This window comes from Armigeres subalbatus, chromosome 3 (assembly GCF_024139115.2).
Source record: "Armigeres subalbatus isolate Guangzhou_Male chromosome 3, GZ_Asu_2, whole genome shotgun sequence".
Taxonomy (NCBI): Eukaryota; Metazoa; Arthropoda; class Insecta; order Diptera; family Culicidae; genus Armigeres; species Armigeres subalbatus.
Window position 1 is genome coordinate 374,606,385 of NC_085141.1, and position 26,372 is coordinate 374,632,756.

The window sequence follows — 26,372 nt, forward strand, 5'->3', positions numbered from 1 at the left end:
GCCCAAATTTCAACGATACAGATCGCGAGGCGATCGTTTGTTCACCCTTTATTCCCGGTGTACATCACACAACAATCGTCGCAATTGTAAACATATCCCATGCTGCACGACACCGCCGTCACGTGGTTCTATATTTACCCACGACTGAACCCGCACGATCGGAGCAAAAACACCCCGATGTCAACAAAATAAAGATTCGTGTGCGTTCACGCGATCTCTTTCCGGCGGCGTTAGAGACGTATGATCACGATCGCCACACGCACGCACGCACGAACATCTCGATGAATGATTTTCGGTTTATTCTTCTATAGGACGAAATTAGACAACATTGCCCGCTCTCCCCCACAACCGCATCCCACCACAGCGGTTAATGGTCCAAGTGATCCCTCCGTTTAGGTTTAGCAAAAATTGCGTAATACCGATTTTTTCATCCTTTTTTATAATGCTGTTGTACTTACCGCATTTGAAGCATCCTTTGTGCCATTTGTGTCCACCGGCAACTCGTTCTTCTGCGGCGTACACCGACTTGCCGCACTTGGGGCACTTTGGGTTCTCAGCTGGCTTGAAAGGCATTTTGGTGGTTTTGGATTTCGGTTTGCTGGATTTACTTTGGAATTAGCACTCAATCACACACTTATTTCTTCTAAATTTGATTTCTCTGCTGGTAGGATAAGGAAGAAAGCTCTTGTAAAGACTTGACAAGAACGACAGAGGGATTCGACCCAGATTTTCACACGATCTTGATTACGTATTCAGACGAAAAAGGGTTCACAGGTTTGGTACGCGATCGGATTGTTCCTACTTTTGGGCGGATTGTCCAAGTGACAGCACTTCTGCTACGTGGCGCAAAAACTATTCTTCTGGAGAATGTGGAGAACTAATCTTTTTGCTAAATGGTTGGGAGTTTTTCACAGTCACATTCGCAGTTGTCGGCACGGATGGAGTCTTGGCGAACACTGAGCAAGTTGTTTCGAGTACGTGTTTTACATTGCACAACCGTTGGAGAGCACCGCGATGGAAGTACTGATGGTGACGAAAGATCTCAAATCGGTTGCAGTCTGCGGCAATCGGCAAAGGAGTGAATTTATACGAGATGTTAGATAACCGTAGTCATTATGCAGAGCTTAGACGAGTAAATCGAATAGACGGTTAGAGTAACCGTTCGAAGAATGGCGACACCGAGTTGATTGTAGTGGCGCATGCAATGCAGTCCTTTAGTGTTGTCTTTTGTGTCGTTAGTGAACTCTTGTGCTCGGTGCAGCGGCAATGGAACCGGCGACGCACAGATGCAGCGCGTCGCTAAAAATAAGACCAATTCAATACTAGACGGTGGTGTTTTCCCTGCAGTCGCCGAACTTTTGCGCAATGCATGTCACGCGCCTTTGTTCGGGTCGAATAGTGGTTGCGTTGATGCAACTTTGTTGCGCGGAAGTTCGCCGGTTGCGAAGAACTCTAACGGATGTCTCGGTGAGAGAAGGAACACCTGTTCGAGCTATTTTGAAAGACTTATAGTATGTAGTTCGATCGAGTTTTGAACATTATTTTACATTTGTTCATAATAACATAGCTTATAAAGTGCTCGTTTAAGTAGTCACCAGAATAATCTGGAGCTCTGTATAATGGCCGTTAATCACTAGCTCGTGCCAAAAACTAGTTGTCTCAGTACACCTCCTCGAGGTTCCGCACGATTTAGCAGTCGTTTAATGACATGTGCGGTGCTGTTTTTTTATGGGAAAAGCTAATAGGACGAGTGGGATTAGAGCGAAATTGAATTTCGTGCTTTGGCATTGATCCAACAAGAAATGTGTGTCGGCGGGATTTGATCGGAGGTAAACCATTACGCTAATGTAATTTGCTGTTTTAATGTAATTTGCTTTCTTTCCATTTCAAATCGGGTCAATTGTTAATTGGTTAGGGGTTTTATGATAGTTTTCTTGTCATATTTTTAAACTACAGGCTTGCGTATTTCGTGACCTTTAGAAAATCTGATGTCTTTCATGGGATTTCGAAAGCTACCCGGTTTTATAGTACACACAAAACACTGATGTAAAGTAAGGTGGAAGTGAATAAATAAGATCATTTTCCTTGCAGTGTTTGTAGTAGGAATGCCAGGTTTTTTTTTGTCGATACATATTCATTTATTTATCTCATATGAAACAAACGAGTGCATTGTAACAATCGAAGAAAAAACATGAAATACATAATTTGTACTGGAAATTAGAGTATTTTAAGAAGGTCTGGAGATTTCTGTAATTTCGTCGGAATATTTTCGATAGTAGTAGATGCTTTTTTGTAAACATATTTGATATTACCCACGGTTTATTTATATAGCTCTGCAGTTAGCCTTATAATCAAGTATGGAGGATTTCTAATCCAATGGCAATGAGAATCATTCATGTGAAATGCTTTTTCGACTTCCTGAGAACAATTGGTATTCTTTTCAATAATTGTGTCAATCTTTCATAAGCATATGAATTCATTCATCAGTGTATGAATTATTTCATAATTTCAAGTACTCTTTAACAATTACGCGATGTACCTTAAATGCGCCTAAATGTTTTGACAATTCCTGCAAATTTTGAATATTCTATCACAGATACGATATTATAATAACTTTATAATTAAGATACAATATACGTTTTTGATTCTATCTTTGTAAAATTTTTGTATTAAACATACTTTCATTTTGTATGCAACTTAATGTACCTATCGGGGTAACATATCCCGGCCCGGAGATCCACGATGTTTACAAATTGACCCAGTTCGACGAATTAAGGTGACGTCTGTGAATCCGTAAGCGTATGTGCGTAAAAAAATCTACTTAATTTAGCGGGCTTAATCTTCGGCTGATTTGTTTGTAACAAGTAGCAATGAAAAATTATGAACTTCACCACTGAATTGTGATGGGTGTAGAACCTTCGTCTTGTTTAGAGAATTGCCGAGCAACGGCATAACAAATGGTCCGATTGTCACAGAAGCTACATAGGGTAGATGTACCAGTCGTCGCACTAATGCATTATACACCAAGTGGAAACGTTTTCTGATCAGTGATTCATATGACAAAAATGATTTTGCTTAATTTTTGTCGTCTTTTGCACCAGTTATCGCACCAGTAGTCCCATTATGGCTAATCCCATAAGAAAAGAATGGGATTTGCCATAATAAGGACAAAAATTAAGAATAGTGCCACAACTGGTATATGTGTAAGTTATTTTGGTCACTATCACGAATTTTACTGCAGTTTTTACATTTCAAGCTTTATCTGGTAAAAGGGCGAATGTCTCTTCGTCAAATTCTCTTCTTTCGAAAGAAAAATGACAAGCAGAGGATTTCTCGCTTAACTTTTCAAAAGGACCTAAGTAACATTTTTTTCATGAATTAATTTGAATAGCGCAATCAACAGAAAAACATGAAAGCTTTTGATTGCAGTACTCAAATTAATTCATGAAAAAAATGTTACTTAGGTCCTTTTGAAAAGTTAAGCGAGATTTCTATGCAGTTTACGACCTCAGAATGCATGTTCACATTGTTTTCTATCGTTCTGAGGTGATAAACCACGTAGAAATCCGCTGCTTGTCACTTTTATTTAAAAGAGAGGAAGTCGACGGAAGTCCAGACAGAGCTTGATTTGTTTTAAATAGCAGGAAAGGAAACCTTTCACTTGAGATATCAACACTTTTATTTATATTTAAAAAAAATAGTTGCTCCTAACTATGGCGACGATTGGTACACCCACCCTATATCATTTTGAAGTTTTCATACGTGCTTCAAATGATATCGACTCCGACAATGTAATGAGGCCCGAATAAGTATTAAAGTGTAAAATACTTAAATTTAAGTGATGAACTTTGCATTCAACTCAAAAATCACTCTAATAAAGCTTTAAAAAAGTACTTGAATTTTTTAGAAAGAGATCTGGTAAGTGCTAAAAAAGGTTTCGATCGGTATTGGCATTGGTTGCGTTTCTAGAATTGACTTTTACTTTCGTCGATGCATACAAAAAGATGAAGTCTCGCACTAAGTACCATAAGGGCGTAATTGTATTGATCGATTTCTCTTTATCAATATTTTCTTTCGTTTATAGTTCAACTGAATTAAAAGTTTCAAGGTTACAACCAGTGTTGCATTTGAACGCGTTTAGTTTGCGTTCAAAAAGATTGAATTGAACTCGTGATAATAAGAACAGCACGCGCGTTCCGATCAAAAATTGAACTCTCTGAGGCTTTGCTTGAACACAGTATGAACTTTATTATTCGCTGAAAGGTCTGTCTGTTCGTTCACACCAATGCGACAGGAGCTGCACAATATTAAGATTTCAGTATTAATTTGAGATCTACGTAGACTAAACCCATATTCGTGTCAAAAATCCCAATTGTTATTGACATTTCACGGCACTGTTTCTCATATTTGTTTTGAAGTGCATGATGTCGATCAATATGCATATATTTGTATATAATTTATACGCAAGCATATAGCAAGCCAACATCCCATGGGAATTGAAATAACTATTCCGGTACCAGATACTCCTGCTCCCAGTCCCACTTGGTTGTTTCATTTGGAGCCGTCAGTACAGTATAAACTGGTATCGCTTCAAGTTGTGTAAAGTAAGATTAGATTAGATTAGATTTTTTCAACTTCTGTCTACCTCAATTAGGGTAACCAACCTGATTTGACCCCTACACATTTTGGACCCTCCTGGTGGCATTTTCTTGATTTCTGAACTAAAATCAATGCCGCTGCTAATTCTCCAATTGGCCTTAGAAAAAAAAATGTTTACAGATGCTGGTTTCCGTGCGAAAATAGCGATATTTAGAAGAAATTTCGAGGAAATTATTTTGTTCAAGAAGGCGAGTGTTACAAAGCGTTACGATTAAAAGTATACATCACTGAAAATCTCAGAATGCACACAATAAGTTTTTGTCGAAATTGTGAATTTAAAACGCAGGAATCTTCTCATTGATGCATACCAATCGAAAGGTAAGACTTTGCTTCGGCTCAATTGACCAGGCTAAATTAGAAATTCGACTTTGAAGAGAATAAATGGGGGGTGTCCAAAATGTGTACATTTGGGGGTCCAAAATATGTTGCAATGTTCAAAACGAAGAATATTTTCTTTTCAGAAAAAAGGAAATTTCACCGGTTTATCAATGACTGAAGCCCATTTCGAATTTCTATTTTTTAAATAAGATCTTCATCTTTGAAATTGTGTCATTCCGCCCGTATCGAACCTGTATTTCAATAGATATAAGCATATATTGGGAAGCACTTCCTCTAGGGGTCCAAAATAGGACAGTTACCACATAACATATAGGCATCTTTGCTGTGTAATGTGGTCCTTCCATGATTTTGAAACGCTAGCGAACCTAGCGGTGGAAGTCAAGCCTTACTGAACAACGCGCATAAGCCAGAGCAGCATCGCATGCTTTGCTGTCTCATTCTGTCGCCTCGGATAGACGGGAGTGTCGTTCGACGATTATTGATACGCAAAGAGCCTACTTTGAAACTTGTAGTTTGTTCTATGATGTCTATCTGTTTTGTGCAGTTACCCTACCATAGCTTCTTGAATCCCTTCTGATTTTTCTACGATTTTTTGTGGATTTTATGTTTTTTAAAGTGATTCAAATTTTGATTTTTTTTTGATCCCCGATGCTTGAACGATTGCATTTGCCATTTTAATAATCCTCCTAATTTTTTTTTATCAAATTTGGATGTAATTTGATTGAGCAGACGTCATTAAAAGTTTGTATGGAAATTATACTGTGAAAAATGACCCTTATGTGAAAGACCGTTCCGTGCGGTGGCTCATGAATATAACGCATATAATATAATCAACGCATTGACTACATAGAATACATCTCAAGCTGAAAGACAGTTGCTGTTGCGAAGCGATTTGTTGTATGGAAGCAAAGTTATGAAGAAAACAAAAATGCTCATTATTGATATTGTGATGTTATTCTTTTACGTGTTAAGAATTTCCCACGATTCAGTATTTCTAAAATAACTTCTTGCAAGCATCAAATCGTTTCGCAACAAAGACGACCTGTGTCCTCGTAAAATTTAATATGTTGCCGATGTACTAATCTGTTTTTAAAGCTTAATGCGAATCGTTGTAGAACGATTTTCTATAAAAGTTACTGTTTTCATAGTAATTTTCATACAAACGTCAAACTGCGCATGCTTACTCAAATTACATCCAAATTAGCTAACAATTTAGGAGGATTATTAAAATGGCAAATGCAATCCTTTAAGCATCGGGGGCTAAAAAGTCAAATTTTGAATCACTCTAGTTTTTATTTATGAAACATTCAACCCTAGGCTGGCTCGGAGCTTTTTCTGGATTATTTCGTTAGTTCCACTTAATGTTTTAATAAATCCAAAGGGCAGAAATAACCGAAAGCAGACCTTAGTGTTGAATGCAATTGATCCTGACCGAAATTTGCCTCCTCCATTTAACCACGTGTTGCGCCCAACATCATTTAGGGGAACTGGGGGTAGGACGCCCACGTTAAGGAAAATGCCATTTTTATCAATGAAAACCACCATTTTTGCCAGTTTTCATCAGCGCATACTGAAGAACAGCATATCTGCGACTGACTACCGATAACAGATATCTAATTGTCCATTTTATTGCACAGAAATTTGATTTTAAAAGCACCCGAAAAAATGATTTTGAAACCATGCGGGGTGAGATGCGCCAGTGGATGGGTTAAAACGCGCATGTGCTTATCGTACTGATTTTCATTTTAATTGCCTACATTAAGGCAATTAACCGAATGTTTCAGCTGTTTCGGTCATACGAAATGAGCATGGGCGTAATGCCCCACACCGACCTCAGAAGTTTGAAGGCCCATAAAATCGTTTTAAAACCATTTTTGACGACGATTTCGTGTGGAACATAAAGAACACGAGTAAGCAGCATGGCTCATGGCTCAATTATTAATTTATCAATGTATAACAGCGACAGAAAGACTAAATTCCACCGATCTAGAATTGCATCAAAACACGCAAAAATCGTTTTGTCGAGTTTTTCATGTATAACTAGAGAAAAATCATGAAATATATGTATCCAATGGCAATATTTTTCATTGCTTTATCGTATAGACTATTGAAAATAATCAAAATGGGGATATTTAACCTTATTCAGGGGTGGCGCGTTTTAACCCCTATGGGCGTGCTACCCCCACTTCCCCTACGTGGAATAGCCGTTTGGAAACGTAAGGGCGTAACTGTAATGATAGATTTCTTTTAATCATTGTTTTTAAGTTTGGTAATTGAGTCGTCTTCGAATTCGGCAATTGCGTGCTTTAGCAAGTATGCGTGCAAGTATGCGTGCTTTAGAGCCGTCGCACTAAGGGGTAACTAGACCAAAATTATATTTCGGCGTTCTCTGGTAGGTTTTGCATCTTTGATGCAAAAAACATAGTAACAATCGATTTTCGAACATTTTTACAGGTGCAAATTCACCTTCCAGTGATAAATTATCTTTCTTAATATGTTCAAAAATTGAACAAAGTTATTATAAACTGATACAGAAGCGACAGCTCCATGACAGTTCATTTGTTTACTCGCTTTTGTCCTTATTTTGCGTGGGAAACGTGAAAAATGAAAATCACGCATAGCATTGTATAAGGCCTATTACAGAAAGGTAAACATTAATCGATGCAAAACAAAACTTTTAATTTTCAACTCATATTTCACAAGCTTATTATATTTTTAGCAGCGAAAGCTTCCCAGAACGTACAAACAACACTTACCAAGTAACATTTTTTGTTTTATGACGTTATTCAAAACCATAATGTGCTCTTCATGGCTACCATAAAACCAGCATAAAACCAAAATGATACTGGGGTTATTACCCATGCATAACATATCGGAAACTTCGAAATTGATTAAACAAAAGTCTTGTTTTTGCACGCTTATGGGTCGTTCATAAACTCTTTGCTTTGCTCATATTGTTTACCAAAACATGGGATCGATTATTTTTGGAGAGGAAATGTTTCTTTCTATGGATTCGAGACGAAGAAAATTCGGAAAATTTACTGTTTTGGTCCTAGTTACAAGGTTGCCTCAAGTGGTTACTTCACTTAAGACCAGGGTATGCAAAACAACAACATTGCCAATGACAACAACATTGTCCTCTCTTGTAAATATTGGGACATACTCAACTCGCAATAAGCATTTGTCCCAAACTGCAACAGAATAGGAAAATGATCGCCTGCCGCGGGTTTTCGGCGTTGTTTTTGGTTAAATAAGTATCAGTTATCAATGCTTAGACATAAACTTAACCTGTTAACGTTATTTGTATACTTTTGAAATATGCAAGTTATCGCATTTTGAAAAGTTTACAACAATTACCTCTCCATGATTGTTGCAGATAAAATGAAACGGAACATTGTCTGTATCCTCTGCAGATGAGGACAAAGGCTTATCGCTATTCTCTTTTGTTGCTTGTTTTTTGCATTTTTCAGTGTTTCTATTTAGCTTGAAGCGGCACCTGCTCATTTTATCCCCTACCCCATCTTATGTCCATGCTCCAACTTGTCTACATTATTTCAACTAGTTATCGAGTTATATCGAGATTTACATAAGTGTTGTCCAGGGCTGACAATCGTCATCGTCATAGCACGAAATGCCACAGTAGCGACGAGTTGCATTGTCTTCATTGCTACTCTACACATCGTCAATGACGCGCACGACGTTAGCTTTCGTCGTATAACCAAATCGTCTTGACGACATCGAAGAACGAAGACTTCATACCATTATTCTTCAAGCGGCAGCTGCCATGCGAAGATTTTTACTAATTCTTTGTAATAATGAATTTGAAGCAACGTATGAAAGCTTTATGAATGTTATCGATACATTTATGTTACCAAATTTCCTACTATTTGTTTATTTGAGACGCTATTATGTTTTTAACCAGTTCGTCTATAATGACGTGCAATCAATTGTGTGAAGAAGTGACGACGAAAATCGTCATAGCTTTTGGCTGCGCGACTATCGTCGTGGTACGCATGCGGCGCGAAGAAAACGAATAGGTGTTGCGTCGTGCAATGTTATGACGAAGACTAAATTTTTTTCGCTTTCTTCATACGACGAGAATGACTATTGTCAGCCCTGGTGTTGTCAATGCAATCGCCTAATTCAATACAATTGTTATTTTGATTTTTCATAAGATTGGTTAGTGGGAAGGAGACGAAAGATAATGGACCATGCGCATTGCGCAATGTTATGTAGAGATTCAAATGGGCAGCAGATGCCCCAAACTAATTAATATCTGAGCGTTAGGTTACAAAATTGTATTAAATTTTTTTTTAATCGGCTCCGTAACGCCCGACAGCATTTGAGCCTACCAAATAAACGAATGAATAACAAAAAAAGAGTATGTTACTATTGTATTCAATCATGTCTATGTGTCAAATGCTTCGAAAGTCAGTAAAAGTTATCTGCGGAAATTTTCTGCCAATATACTGTTGAAAACAATGGCGGAAAGTATGAAAACAACCTATTCTGAAGCTACTCGAAAATTCGTTTGCGGACGAATGCGGATGATCTTTAACCTGCAATAGAAAGATGGAAGCCTATATTTTCATGTGCATACAATCTCGTTGCGGAATACGATGTAGTACTTCCATTTATTTAATAATGAGGTTTGTTAAGAAAAGTCAAATACTTGATGTTTTTTTTTTATATGAAAAAATACCTTAATGTTAAATAGAATTTATTTCAACTCATGGAAGTCCTGGGGCAGTTCATAAATGATGTTTTGTGTACTATAAACCTAACATTATATGTGTTGTTTAGGTTTGTCACCAGTGGTAACTGATCTTTGTCTTACGGCATCAAATTACCATGATTTTTGATAGGTTGTCATTAATACTAATAAGGATCAAACGTAAAAATCTCAATGACACATAATGGAGATAATATTGAAGAATATTCTAAAAATGTAATACCATGTAAAAGTTCAAAAAACGAGAATGGGGTTTTGGCCAGCCATTTGTTCTAGCTACCCCATCGTGCGTCGCTTCGTCCAATTTTTGGTCAAGTTTCAGTTGCTATCACCGATAACACGGAACTATTATTGAATTTCGACGATTAATACCCTACGACTATTTTACGGATCCCGACACCCAATCTTTCTACGACCTCATCGATCGAGGCTAGGGATGCCTGATTTAAAAAAAATCGATTAACGAGAAATCGATTATTTTTTCCGTGCCTTTCGATTGCTTCGATTAATCGACAGCAGCTAATCGATTATTTTTAAAATATTTGAAAATTTGAAAATATGCACTATGTTTCGTTATTGTATGATTTTCAAGAACTTCATAGTTATTTCCGAAGAAATGTTTTTCTAAAAACGTTTTTCGTTTCTCGAAATCCGTTTTATTAATTATAGAATGTTGATTAAGTTGTGTATGGATGGTTCTGAATGATTAAACAATTCACATAGTTATTCGAAGTTTCAAGACTATAAGCCATTTTATAGAAAGCTCAAATGACAGGAGGAGGAGGAGGAGGCCTGGCAGTTTCTTCATACTTTCTGTTTTCACTCAATCAGTTGAAAGAACAATTTGATGACGATATAACGTTCAGTCAGTGAGCTGTTGAGTGAACGGTTTGGTTGATTGCATCTTTCGCCAGAAGAAAGATTCACGGTTATAGCTCCTGAGTTGAGATCTGATCGTAAGGAAAAATCGAGGTATACAAATCGATCGATGCAGTTACGCTATTATGATACTAAGCGCAGAATGTGCTATTTCAACTTGATAAGGCATAGTATACCGACAAAAGTCCTGGTAGATCAGACAGATACTCAAGGACGTTATGAGGAAACTTAAACATCTCATAAATGGAATTAATAGTAGGTTAACCATTTTAAGTTTCTAAACTTGGATTGAGTATTCAGATGTACAGTACACCCAATCGGCGGTTGTTAGATTTTATAACAATTCTGTGTATGAATCTACCAAAACCTGTATCAGAACTGAGCATATGCGAAATTGTTAGATTCTTATACAAGTATTGTATAAGAAACTAACAATTTTGTAAGCTTTTCTAACAATATTTGTTTGAGCGCTTACATTTTTTGTATAAGAATCTAACAATTTAGCATATGCCCAGTTCTTATATATGTTTTGTTAGATTTTGTTAGAATTGGAATTATTAGGAAATCTAACAACCACCGGTTGGGTGTAGTAAACAATGTGACATAGCATCACTTCCGGTTCCGTTGCAATAAGCTCTTTAACATAATTTTTTTCCAAGGCACTTTGAATATCTGAGTTTTTAGGCTTCAGGCTGACACACCTTGAAAGGGGTTATACAAAAGCAGTATCGGTAAGCATATTTCCAGTTATTATACAGATTTTGGAAGATACTTATACAGAATTGTAAGAAAATCTGATATTCGCTGATTTGGAGTTCGAACCTAAAAAGGGTATAAATTAATTTCTCGATTATTGAGCTTGTTAATCGTTTAATCGATCGATAATCGTACATCTCTATACACAAGGCACAATTAACTAAGCATCGAAGTGTTTCTTGAGCCAGTCAGCAACTTTATTCTCGGTACCAGCAAAATATTCAACGGTACTAAAAATCGCATCTGAAACGATTCTTGATGTATGTTAACGATCAGCGCAAAGAATCTGGATTACTGCCGTCCGTGATATTTAATAGATCTACAACAAATTTGGAAATATGTGCGTATTTTTCAGACAAGTTTTGCACATGTGTTATCTAATGAAGAGTTTCGTGATTACCAAATTGAACTCGCAACAATGTGCAATGTGCTACTCATGGATCAAGCTATCGGTTCTGTTTTTACAATTTTGCAAGCCTATTTGATTGGTAGCTTCTTTAAACCATCCGTGCTAAAATACGATTTTTAAGCTCAAATTCTAATAAATACGATTATGTTCGTTTTTTCAATAAATAAAATAATGGAAAAGCTAATTATTTTATTTATGCGTGTGCCTACATAGTTGACTATTTTGTGAGTGAAAAATGTAAGTTATATTTGATGGAATTAGAAACAGAGACATTTTAATAAAATTTGAGTTGTTATATCAAAAATTTGGCTTAAGAGCTTTGTAGTAATATGTTTTGTACGTTATCTTATTCTTCTTTATATGCATAAAATGAATTTCTGTCTGCCTGACCATGTTCATAGACTCGGAAACTACTGAACCGATCAGCGTGAAAATTTGGATGCAGAGGTTTTTGGGGCCGGGAAATGTTCTTAAGGTGGTTGGAGACTCCTCCCCCTATGGAAAGGGGGGCTCCCATACAAATGAAACAGAAATTTCTGCATAACTCGAGAACTAATAAGATAATAAATTAGTTTTAGGCGACACGAAGATCGTTGGGTCTGCTAGTTTCTAATAAAAGTGAAAATTCACAGAAAAATTGTATTGTTTAAACTTCTTACTATTTGGTTGGAACGAAAAAATGTTGAAAAACTTTGCATCCTTTTTTTTTTGTTTTCTAAAAACAAGTTTTTGACAGTTATACTCTTTTGCGTTTGACCCCCTAATTTTGTAAGGCACATTAAGTGAAATGAAAAGAATTTCATTGAATTTATAGCTCCTCGGACGCATATTATTATATGTTCAAAGTTTATTTCAGTAAATGTTATAATTCGCCGATTATTGATGTGTTGAATCTTTACATGATTTGTATGATACGAAAAATAATGAAAACTTTAGAGTATATTTTTTCAGAAGTAAGTTTTTGTCTCCCTTACATGCCTTTGGGTCTCTACAAATCGTATTAAATAGCTGTATTTAAATGAACTTTTAAATAAATTATGGAATTTTGTTTCTTTTTTGTTTGGTTTATGACTAATACTTTTGACAAAAATGAATGTATCATCTTCATCTTTTATCTTCCAATTGCAACGTTTGTCGAATTTCATTTTAATAGGAATAATTCTTTTCAAAACACATATCTACATAAAAAAAGTTATTTTTTCACCTCGTTTCTCGCACGTCAAACACCTCATCCGTCCTCACCTCGCTACATATAGAGAAATTCTCACCCCGACTCATTCGCTAAAAATAGCATTTCTCCGGTGCATCATTTTCAAATTCACGCCTGACAACGACGCGGGCACTGACTGACTGGCTGCTTGGCTGGCAACCAACGCAACGCTCCATCCTGCCATCATCGCAGTCTCCGACCGACCTGTGCGGATCGGTTGCATAATTTTGGAAAAAGAATTCACCACCCACCGACCAACAAACACGGCTGCTGGTCGGTTGCACACGTTCCTCAAGATTTTTTTTTCGCGCTCTTGCCACACCTCTCGGAACATTCCACCGTGCGTCTCCATCGTTTATGTTGTTTATGTGTGTTCCATTTCGCCTGCTGTGACTGCTTTGCCAGCGCACTTTGGGGTTCGAAAATAGCACATTTATTTTTTATTTGGGAAGGACACTCGAATGACTCGTCGCGAATGTGACAGGATCTCCATTTGTTTTTTTAGATCTTCTTGACTCAATAACGCACACAAATGTTCTGCCATCTCTCCACACTCCACTTTCGACCTTGCTTTGTTTTTCACTTGTTATTTTCTATTTTTCTTATTGAATTCGATGGTCACACTCTGTTTTTGTTCCAAATCGTTCAGAAGAATAGTATTCACCCGATTTCGTATCACTTTAGCAAAACTGATCTTCTCCAGAAAATCAGTCCTGGAGCGCTTATCCGGAAAATGTTAGAGTCCCACAGCTCGACCCGAGGAACCTTCAACTCAGCGGAAACTGACTGCACCGCGCAAAAATGCACTCTTGGAGGCTGTACGATCGGCACCAGGGATCCTAGAAGACTGATCGAGTCTAGCCTTGGCGGGATAGCAAAAATCTCCAAGCCACCCTTTTTTTTGCCTAGCTACTCACTTTCACACGGTTCCTATGGGTCCTAAACTACACACGTCGAAGTATCGCAGATAGGGACAAAAAAGTACACACCGAGGGGGAAAAGTATCTCCGACTACCAACCGCGTCGTAATTCGAATGATTGAATGGGGTAGCGTGCACTCGGTAGTCTATGTATCGGGCTGCACACGGCACTCAACTTCTTTTTACGGCCAAAAACACCGCCGCCGCGCGAACAACTCCGGTCTCTTTCGTGCACGGCGGAATTGTTGTTGGACGGGACTCCCGGGCTCCCCTTTGCGGGACAAAGTTGGAACGAGGTCCGTTCCGTTCGGTGGTGCCTACCAACACAAGTTTGGGACGCGGGTCGGGGTGGCATTACTCACACCTCTCGGCACCGGTGGCATTTTCACATTTAGCCATAGTAGCTCGAAGGAAGCCTAAGGTAGCGAGTGCATTATCGAACAATGTCATATAAATTGTATGTATAAGTGACAATGGAATATTTCAGATGTTTTATTTATAAAATTTTGAAAAGAATTTCTGCTCTTTGGCGCGCTCCGGGAGGAGATAAACTTATCGATTTGCTCTAAAGCTTTGCTCGGATAAATAGGGATAATAAAAGTGGTGCTCATCCTGAACGTAAGTAGAAAAATAGTAACCAATCGTCCTCGTGATGTTGGCTTTCAAAAATGCTTCGAAAAGTAGAAGCCTTTGCTCAGGAAGGCAAATATCAATGAAAGCCTAGATGTTGCATGAAAGAATATTTCCCAGCCAATTAGTTCTGAACAAGTATTGTTGGGACAAACGAGAGCTAAGTATGAACTAGAAATCGCAATTAGATGGCAAATACCTCCACGGTGTGCCTGTGACCGTTTTTAACGAAAAAAAATGTCCATCCATTCTGAACTCGCCTTTCGAAAGATATAATATCCAGGCGTCTGCTATGAAAATTTCAAAATATTTCATCTAGGGAATCTAAAGTTATAGCAGTTACAAATTTATTAGTTTTTGCGTTCGATATTTCACTAATATGCAACCATTCATTCATTCATTTAGTTTACATCTAAACAGCACTCAATCAACACTGAATCAACAATTTGACGTCACAACTCACAATACACGGTTCGAGGCCGCATCTCTCCATCCTCGGATACGCCCCTCGCTCGCCAAGTCGTTTTGCACCTGCTCTGCCCACCCCGCTCGCTGCGCTCCACGCGCGAACACCATCTTTGCAGGGTTGCTGTCCGGCATTCTTGCAACAAGCCCTGCCCATCGTGCCCTTCCGGCTTCAGCTATCTTCTGGATACTGGGTTCGCCGTAGAGCTGGACGAGCTCGTGGTTTATTCTTCGCCGCCACGAACCGTCTTCTTGCACAACGCCAAAGATGGTCCTAAGCACCTGTCTCTCGAATACTCCGAGTGCTTGCAAGTCTTCCTCGAGCATTGTCCATATTTCATGCCGTAGAGGACTACCGGTCTTATCAGCGTCTTGTACATGACACATTTGGTGCGGTGGCGAATCTTTTTTAACCGCAGTTTCTTCTGGAGCCCTTAGTAGGCCCGACTTCCACAGATGATGCCTCTTTGTATTTCACTACTAACATTGTTATCAGCCGTTAGCAAGGATCTAAGGTAGACGAATTCCTCGACCACCTCGAGGGTATCCCCGTCTATCGTAACACTGTTTCCCAGGCGGGCCCTGTCGCGCTCGGTTCCGCCCACAAACATATACTTTGTCTTTGACACATTCACCACCAGTCCAACTTTTGTTGCTTCACATTTCAGGCGGGTATACAGTTTTGCCACCTTTGGAAATGTTCGGCGAAAATGTCCATGTCATCTGCGAGACAAATAAATTGACTGGATCTGTTGAAAATCGTACCACGGTTGTTACACACGGCTCTCCACATGGCATCTTATAGCGCAATATTGAACAACAGGCACGAAAGTCCATCTTAGTTTTAGTCCCCGGCGTGATTCGAACGAACTGGAGTGTTCGCCCGAAATCTTCACACAGTTTTGCACACCTTCCAGAATCTGTCTGCACTCTTCGTCGAACCAATCGTTCCGTCGACTTCGCCCCACATATCCGACTTTGTTCTCCACTGCGTCGTTAATGGCTGCTTTGACTGTATTCCAGCAGTCCTCAAGAGGGCCCCCATCGAGCTCACCCTCTTCCGGCAACGCTGCCTCGAGATGCTGCGCGTATGCAGTGGCGACATCAGGTTGCTTCAGTCGCTATAGGTCGTACAGTGGCGGTCGTCGGTACCGATATGTCCTGACGATATGTCCTGACGTCGATAATGTCACGATATGTCCTGACGTCGATAATGTCGGAGAAGTGCCGTCCATCAATCAGAACGTGGTCGATTTGTGATCCTGTCTGCAGTGGTGATCTCCAGGTGTACCGATACGGGAGGCTGTGTTGGAAGCAGGTGCTGTGAATGGCCATATTCTTGCAGGCGGCGAAATCAATTAGCCGTAGGCCGTTTTCGTTCGTCAGCCGGTGAGCGCTGAACTTCCCAATAGTCGTCTAAACTCCTCCTCTTGGTCAACCTGAGCGTTCAAATCTCTTATGATGATTCTGACGTCGTGGCTTGGGCAGCTGTCGTACTCACGTTCCAGCTGCGCGTAGAATGCGTCCTTATCATCATCAGTGCTTCCGGAGTGTGGGCTACGAACGAACGAACCGAGTTTCCAATCGCTAGTCCCTTTTCGTCGCAGTGGTATTCGCCGATGGTTCCGGTCCGTTCTCTCTTGTTGATTGTTCGTTGCGTATGTTTTTTTTTAAGGCTGGCCTGCAGAGCCTAACACCAAACCCCCTAAATTTCCGGAGGACCATTCCTCCTTATTCCCGGTAGACGATGGTGCGCAGTTTCACTTAGAGTCCCTCGCTGGCACTCGGTCGATGATCAGTCGCCCCTAACATTGAGAACAGACGCTGTTGTGAGCCGATCCTGACATGGAGAACAGACGCTCAGTAAGATTTGTACCTCCGGAGAGGAGCAAAAGCCCCCTTTCCCTATCAGCATACGACCATAGTTCCCACCGGGGTTGGTTACCCGATCTTCCCTATATTTGCTCGTATTCCGGTCAGCATCACGGGAAGGTAGCGATAGGAGTTGCTGGGTAAGAGGCTAAGGACCGCGAGATGGGGTCTTTTTTATTCCTTCAGGTACGCGAAGTACCAATGGTATTCTTTACCCAGCATTTGTCGTGCCACCCGGTGGGCATATTGGTTCCGAATTTTCTTACATAAGGCTTGTACGCGACAAAATCTGGACATCCGTATACACAGGTATACACGAATAACTTTTGAAATACCTCATCAACAGGTGAAATATTTTGTATAGTGATGAACGAAAAACTGTTCTTTCTGGAAATAATATTTTAATTGGTATCACAAGTACTTAGAGGATAATGGTGTCGAAAGAGTAGCAGGATTGAAAAGCAATTATTGTGTACGATCACAATTAAAATCCGGATTTCTCGAACCGAAAACTTGCTAAAAAATTTTCGTTTTCTTGGAAGCACTGTTCATAGAGTTTGAAAATTATTTGATGCTCATTCGACAACATCAAAGATGTCAGAAAGTGCAACAAAAACATATTTTATGAAGGAAGGTGGGAAGGTAAACATTGCAGAAAATCAATTGGCGCGGGATCGATCGCATTGGTTGTTCGGGAGAACGGAAAGTAAAAAAAACTGATTTCTGCATCGAAGAGCAGACAATTTATTAGTGCGGGATCGGTCGTGTTGTAAAAGCTTATTAAACGAAGCATATTGATTTCGCGTTGGATTGATTTGAAACACGGTTTTCGTCTTTGTGTCTTGAAAATAACTTCGCTCACAATAAATATTTAGTCGCTTACCAAGGTGAATTACCTTTTCAACTAACCTTTCTCTTCAACTATTCCTTTCTCGTAGCGCTCACGGAGATGCAGAGGATTCCTCGGTTTCTTGTAGCAAGCAGTGTTGAACTAATTTTCCTCTCCTAATCCTAAATTGACTGCGAGGCGAGGACGTGACCGGCATCGTTAGTGGTCTTGAATTAATGAAACTCCAAAACATGGTACAGTGAGAATAGTTTACTAATCCCAAAAAGGCTATTAAATTGGAGAGCTGTGCATTTTTGTTGTTTCTCTGCCAATCACGACTAGCAACTGCGATGTGTAAGTCAATCAATCTAAGCTGAGCTGCATCTGGACAAGGAATGTCGGTATTTGACTGCATCTTTTATTTATTTTTTATTTTTCAAGTTATGTCCAGTATTTGTCGCAAACAAGCCTTATATAAAAAACGCATTTTCTGACGCATTTTTTTAAGATGATCTATCTGATGCAATTAATTGAATACAATTTGATTTCACCACAGTATAAACAATAATAATATCTTTTGTTTGATTCGGAGCGGGTGAACAAGTTACGAAATATGATTTCGTGTAGCGTTTGATTTCACCGGTCGATTCACTCCAATTCGTAAGTTTATTATATTTTATTATGAAATAAACAATAACAATGAAATAACAATAACCATGGGAATGTCAAAGATGTAAATCTTGCAAATTATTTTGAAAACAATCATCAGATTTAACCAAAACAAATAGTAAACGAAACACATGATGTTTATTTTCGTACAATAACAACGGACGGTAATGAGCTACCGTCCGTGGACATGGTGACTATTGTCAAACACCTTGTGATAGTATAGGACGCCAGGGGGTGGAGTAGACGTCAAATGGAAATCAATAATGGGCTAGGAGAACCGGATGAATGCTGTCATCTAAGTAGAAGTAGAATCATCAAAATTTACCATGGCAAGGTATAGCCAATGCACACTGGGCCACGGGGCGGAGCTAGCCCGACAAAATACCTTGGAGCTTAGGGGATGCGTAATTTTGTGTTGGTGTCTTCGGAAGAGTGTCGTGTTTTGAAAAATATGAAGCTCAGTGTCGAGCATTAGTTCAAATTTTCGCCGCATAGGTGGCGATGCAATACAAACTTTTTGTTTTACGTTTTAGAGCTTTGGTGTCTTCGGCAAAGTTGTAGAACGTAAAAAATAACTGTAGTCGCCGAAGACACCTATGCTCTATGTCTTCAAATTGCTGAGATATAGTTAAAATTGTAAAATTTCATTGATTTTTATATTTCTCGCACTATTTTACCCAAAATTGCAAAAAAAGCTAATCACACGCGGTAGAACTAACTGATTTACACAACTGATTATGGTTATGGTCCATGCTTGAGTTGTTTTTACTGTAACTTGGTATAAAAGTATCATAGAGTTAGGGAAGTTATTGAATTCGAAACATTAAACTATCATATTAAGATAAAGGAACCGATCAGAGTAGTCCATATTTTTATCGAGTAACAAAACACACAGTACAAATCATCGGATAAATGCAATCTAAACGCATAACATGATTGACATTTTTAGTCATATATATTTGTTTACGATAAATTCAGTCTTACTACTAGGATGTTCAATTGGGTTGTTTAGCAAAGAAAAATATGAGATTTTTTATAGTCTAACATAAAAGCATGCTTAGCTAATCTCGAACAAATTTTTATTTTGTTTGTAAACCTTTTATTTACATTTTTATACAGCAAACAATAAGCCATTTCAATCGATAGAATGACAATAACATTCATAGAATGACAGTTGGCCCATGCAGCATAAGAACATTTTTTAATCCCATATAAATTTAAAATGCAAATTAAAAATAGTTCCGTGGCTCAAAAAATTCTGAAAAATTGGGGATAGGCTTAGTTTTTTATGCAGATTCAGAATATGTAAAAACATATATACCACTAAACAACCCAATTATAGTTAATATTGATAATCGATGCACGATAACGTGTTCTGCAAATATTTGCCACAACATATCGATTAAGAATCGTAGTAGGCAAAGCGTATGCTGTTGATCTTAGTATACATATTTACCGAGGGTTATGCAGGTGAGATTTCAAAATCAAAACATTTCATCTTCATTAATTATGGTTTTCTTGTTAAACATTATAGCGAATGTGTTTTTTTGCTTTTATCCGATAATCGATATGGCTCAAGGTAAGTTATTTTACTTGTCATAAGACGAGTTAATACAATCCCATTGAATTCCACCACTTAATTGTATCTTGACAGATACGTATTTCGACCTCAACAGTAAGGCCGTCTTCAGTGTCTCGTACTTGACTCGACTAAGTCTAAGTCGAGTCAAGTACGAGACACTGAAGACGGCCTTATTGTTGAGGTCGAAATACGTATCTGTCAAGATACAATTAAGTGGTGGAATTTAATGGGATTGTATTAACTCGTCTTATGACAAGTGAAGACATTCCACTAAAAAGCTCAAAATAATTTTCTTATCAAAAAGTTTTTTTAATCAGTTTATACATATCATACATTAATTACTATATCAGTATCCAGTATCACCATACGAACAATTGTCGAGAAAACAGTTTCCTCAAACGGCCAGAGATTTCTTCCCAGAATCAGTGCAACAACTATTGAAATGTGCAAATAGAAGCGTTTTCATAATTGTTTGTAGATTAGTCATTTTTGATTATTTTGTCCTTCATATGTCACGTTGTCCAATAAAAGTTGTAGTCTGGGAAAAATAATAGAAGGCAACTGAAGTGTATTGTGTTTGCAAACTCGTTCTTGGTTAGCCATGAATTGTTTGCTTTGACCCACTAATGTTACTTTTGTACCAAACTTTAAAACTATTTAATATATTTGATACCAAAAAAACATGATATGTTTCAATATTCAGGTTAATATTTCTCTTTCAACTTGATGAAATATCAAAAACTCTTGCATAAACCATGAGCACTATCAACTGTGACAGACTACTAGGTTTTAATATGTTATTTTTTACATTTTTCGTAAATAGTCCAAAAAAATCGAAAAAAAGATGAAACTTTACAATTTTTACTATATCTCTCCAAATAGAAGGAATACAGCTTAGGTGTCTTCGGCAACTACAATTATTTTTCCACGTTCTACAACTTTGCCGAAGACACCAAAGCTCTAAACCGTAAAACAAAAAAGTTCGTATTGCTGCGCCACCTATGCGGCGAAAATTTGAACTAATGCTCGACGCTGGGCTTCATATTTTTTCAAAACACGACACTCTTCCGAAGACACCAACTCAAAATTACGCATCCCCTAAGCTCCAAGGTATTTTGTCGGGCTAGCTCCGCTCCGTGGCCCAATGTGCAATGGAATTCAAAATAATTTTAAAAATTACAAGCTGATTTATTTTTGAAAAAGGTTTATTGCACGAGATTAGAAATTCAATAAACATCAAAAATAGTACCTTTTCCGGGATCAATTCGAGAAAAACATTTATTATCATGAACAATCAAATAAATATATGTACAATGTAGATAATCAAAAGTCTAACCCGGTGTTCAAATTATTTTCAAATAGGGGAAATTACGGCTTTGGCAGATTTTGTTCTATTATTGTCAGGGGGGTTTTTGTTGACCAAATTTTATGAAATTTGGCCAAAATATTCTTTGATATGCAAAGAATGTTAAGGCCAAATGTGAGCATGATTAGTAATAGAAAACCTCCTGCGCATAATAGAACAAAACCTGGCAAAGCCGTAATTCTCCCTACATATCATTTAATTAAATTTTTTTAACATTTCATTAAAATTATTTACAAAATTGCATCCCATATCTCGCTGTGGAAATTTTTCCGTGATTATAATTTTTATTTTTTTACTTTTCTCCTAGCGTTTGATCGACTGTGCTTCTCACGATTCTGATAATGGCAGCAAAATAAAATTTCCATGAAGAATTATTAAAAAAATATATATATGAAAAATTGCGAATTTGCCAATAAAGAAATCAGGGTATGAGCGGTAAATAAATCAAAAATTTCCACAAATAATGCAAAATTTCCACAAACAATCAAAAATTTTCCACAAAACAAAAATAAATTAGCACTTTTAAAAGCAAAAACTGCAATTATAAAAGAAGAATTTTTCATTAAAAAAAAATAAAATGTTCCACGGAAAAAACACAAAATTTTCATAAATTATTGTTTCCTGTAAAACAATAATAGACAATAATTTTTAGTATAGACAATAATTTTTCGAACAATTTATACGTAGAGTTACTTCTGTTTGTCTGTGATTCGGCGGAACTATGAATTTCTGATGTGTAACTCATTTTGATCTACAGTAACTTAATGAAAGATTCACCATAATCTATATACATAAAAATGAATTTCTGTCCGTCTGAATCTTATAGACTCCGAAACTACTGAACCGATCGGCGTGAAAATTTGTTTGCAGAAGTTTTTGGGGCCGGGGAAGGTTCTTGAGATGGTTCGAGACCCCTCCCTCCTTTGGAATTGGGGGCTCCCATACAAATGAAGCATAAATTCCTTCATAACTCGAGAACTAGAAGAGAATAAATCAATTTTAGGCGAAACAAAGTTCGTCGGGTCTGCTTGTGATAAATAAAAAAGACACAACACGTTCAATACTTAATGCGTTGGATCCATATATCCATAATCCAGAATGAATGTTTATCGGCAGACCTGAGACAGTTGCCTTTGAGTTTTTAAATTAAATGGTACGAGATCGGATGTGTTTCAGGTAGGACGCAGAACATCTGAGAAATCCGAGTTTGTGGTTGTGCTTTGTGCGGTCAGTGATTAAATGAAATGGTGTGAGATCGGACGTGTTTCAGATACGACTTGTGTGGTCAATAAGTAAAGGCTTTTTTGTGCGTGTTTTCGAGAAGTATGCAGAACTCCGTGAATGTTAGTTATCGTTCACGTGTCCTCTCATATTCATTTGGCTGCTAGCGAAAACATTCCCGCTAAAACGAGCTGATTTCTTTCTCCGGAGACGACCTTAGAAATGGATTGCAAAGGTCTGACCTTCTCACACAGCATCACTTGTGGAAACATTTTTTCGGTGTCCTGCTCAAGGATCACTAGTTTCGTTCGATTACGCAACCTACGGACCATGGTTGTGGTACTTCCTTTCCGGGACTACCGAGTGGTAGCAGCGTTTCGGTTGAATTTGGGTAGCCTGGACCTTGGTCACATGGCCAAGCTGAAGATACCACTCCATGGAATATATACAATAAAGTCAAACCACAAGTTCAAATTCCAAATCTCCGGCTTGGCAGCTCAAAACTTCGTCCAAATATTAAAAGCATGTAGCGAGAGACGTGAAGGGAAGGAATAATGTATGTAGAATACCAAGATTAATGCTTCGACGGACGTATACCGTGCAACTCACCCAGAGAACTAATGCCGTTGACTACAAAAATACAATGTACGTTGCATATGCTATTTTGCTTATGCTTATTTTTTAAACATTTTATCATATAATTAGTTTTCGTACCATATTGTGTTCCATCACCCAATCCATTTGACGGCAAAAAACATATGGAAGTGTGAGAAGTCGACACTGTTTTCACCTCTAGCTCTTGGTGAGTGTGAAGAGAAGATTCAACCATCTCGCAAACTTAGCTAGGTATAGAATGTGATGTGACTAAGTCCTGTCTCAATTTTTTTTCTAGACATGACTCAAAAGTCATCTATCTGAATATTCAACCTCAGTACGTGTGGCACAGTAAATCCCGTATGTCAAGACCCCGCTCTTTGTATTTGAACCCACAAACATGAAACGACTCTGAAGACATAGTTCGCTTTCAATATGTAAACAATTGCTTGCGTCGGATGTATGACGTTGGCACGGATCTGACAAAAGCATTAACCTTTTATCCTACGATGAAGGGTAGAAACGTTATTTGCTCGAAAATGGATGACACATCCAAGCTGACCAACATGAACCGATGGTGCCGGGAGGCAGGCTCTCGGACTACATCGAAACGATTTGTAGTAAACATGAACTGTCGAAGGGGGTGGTCCACGCGGAGAGGGACAATCTCAGTGAGAAATGTCTTGGATTAATCTAAGACTTTTGGATGTAGCTGTGGAATCTCACATCAGTCTCGCGGTGTTTTGCCAACCGTCATCCACCCACGGCAGATTGCCTGCGGTTTATATATTTACCTACAAATTCTAAACATAGACGTTCAACTGTTGGATGGAGGTGCAAAAAGATTCACCTGCGAAAATCTACAAAATAGAAGGTGAACCGAACCACTCATCAAATAATTCTCTGCTAGATGGAAATGGAAATTTCACTTTTCCTCTTGATCTGGATATCTTTATGGGAAGCGATTTCGCAACTCACTCTAAATTTAGCTGGAGCGCAGGTAATTCGGACAGAAGCTAGGCAAATCACTCCGGTTGGTGTTATTTTTAAACTATCCGAGTGATGCAATCCGAATGTTTCGATTTCCCACCCTCGCAATCCACTGAATTAATAGTTAGTGGAAATGACCATCTATCTGTGAGGTCGTATATTACCACCCCGTGTCCCCATGCTGACTCATCCATCGACACGGCCATCAGTCGTCGTCAGCCGCCGAGTATCCACGTCGTACAATTCAAACAAGAAAATTTCGTAACGACCCTACACTTCGCTTCTTCACTCCCGCGTGAGCGGCGGCGCATGAGTTATGGAATGTAGTGGAGCTTAGTGCTTCGCGTTAAGGATTTTGGAATGCAGAATGTGTTTTGCCAAGACGGTCGTGATGGTTGAAAAATAGCAACGGTTCGCTCGAGATACCCACCTTGGGATGCATGCACCGACCACTCGCCGAAACAGGCGACGGATCATGTTGAGAGAATCCGGATCGAAAGCTAAAAATAGCATCACCGGTGCACACGGGGAATCTACAGAATTTTTTCACCGTTTGATGTGGAAAGGTGTTTGGCTAAGGCTTGCTGGTGAAAATGATGTAAAAGTTAATGTTTTCTTTGCGGAAAGTGCGGTTATATTATAAACATAATTCTCGAAAATTTGGCAATAATGCTGCACTAAACCAGCGCTTGTTAGATTGTTTTACAATTCGGTATAATCTACGAATATACACCCAAAAAACAAATCTGACAATTATTGTATACAATCTTGGCATGTACAATTCCGTAAGATTTTTATACAGATATTGTATTAAAATAATATAAATCTGTAAGATTTTAATACAACAACTGTATTAAAATCCTCCGAAATTGCCAATATGCCAAATTTTTATACAGTTTCTGTAAGGTTCTTATGCAGAACTGTAATGGCTGTAAGTATAAGAAACGGGTGAATGCTTAATTGCCAATTACTTAATTACTTTTTTCAGATGGTAGACATCCATTCATTAGGTATGACGTACTTGTAGCGCTTAACAGGCCAGCCTGCCCAGGCCTGGTTTTCAAATTACGGATCAATCTTCAGAATTACCACCTGCTAGCGGGCCAGAAAATATTCGGCGTACATTTTTCTGTTTGTTTCAAAATAACTGATGTTTTGTTCAAATTTTTCTAGAAAGGCTAAATATTCTTCAGAGAAAAACTAAACAAAAATTAATTGCGGTCAATTCTCGCTTAACTTTTCAAAAGAACCTAAGTAACATTTTTTTCATTAATTAATCTGAGTACTGCAATCAAAAGCTTTCATGTTGTTCTGTTGATTGCGCTATTCAAATTAATTCATGAAAAAAATGTTACTTAGGTCCTTTTGAAAAGTTAAGCGAGAATTGTTTTAGCTTATTTTTGTTTCTTTGGTCTTTTGGTTGACAATTTAAAGAGAAACATATAATTGTTGGCTACTCTGTAATCCTCGACGTAGGGTTACAGGTCCTGGAATTCATCTCTTAGATCCTATATTCGTCCTATGAAAAACAATGCAATGAAAAAGAAATTTGTTTTTTCATTTTTTGGCAATTCAAATATGACGTATGTATACTGAGATTACAACACCCCTTCTTCCCCCTCTGCCATGCTTTTTTGTATACCTAGTATATGTACTGTCACAAAATCTTAGACCTCCCCGCCCCTGTGACGATCAGTGGTGCGAATTCTCAGTATCAGTGACTGAGATTTGTAGGATATTGATACCGCTGCCTGTTCACACTCACTTCCTAGCAGTGAAAGCTAATAACAAAAGATCTCTTTTCTTATCGCACACGCGTCGCACACGCAGCCCGCAGTAGGAGCAGCAGGGACTTTCTCCAAGGGCTTAACGACCCCTCCCCACGGCCTCTGCGATTTATGGGGCCTGCATAGGACGTGGAGGGGCTTGGAAGTGGGCTCTGTTAAACCTCTACAAAAAGCTGCATGTGTCCGCAAGCATGCCCTAACAAAGCGATCGTGTCCCGCTCAAAGCGCACAAGAGCTCAAGGCACTTCAGGATCAATGTCAGTGAGATCCTGATTATGGCATGCTGGATATCGTAATATTGTGAAAGCGAGGGCTGGCAGTCTGACATTCTACTCTTGTTCACACCGCTGAACAGTGCTAGGTCCGCAGTCGGTAAAATAGCCGAACCCTCTGCCAATATAATTTGCGCGATACGCAAACAGCGCTTCGCGCGATAGGCGAATATGAGAAAAAAAACAAACCA

At 38.5% G+C, this 26,372-nt stretch overlaps 1 protein-coding gene across 1 annotated transcript in view; it reads right to left on the reverse strand.

The window, feature by feature from the left end:
* The window catches only part of LOC134226535 (muscle LIM protein Mlp84B-like), a 47,810-nt gene extending 33,750 nt beyond the window's left edge, over positions 1 to 14,060 (reverse strand). The window contains 2 exon segments of the mRNA XM_062707370.1: positions 459 to 661; positions 13,902 to 14,060. Coding sequence (XP_062563354.1) covers positions 459 to 573 — 115 coding nt within the window. The 5' untranslated portion in view covers positions 574 to 661; positions 13,902 to 14,060.
* Positions 14,061 to 26,372: the final 12,312 nt, after the last annotated feature.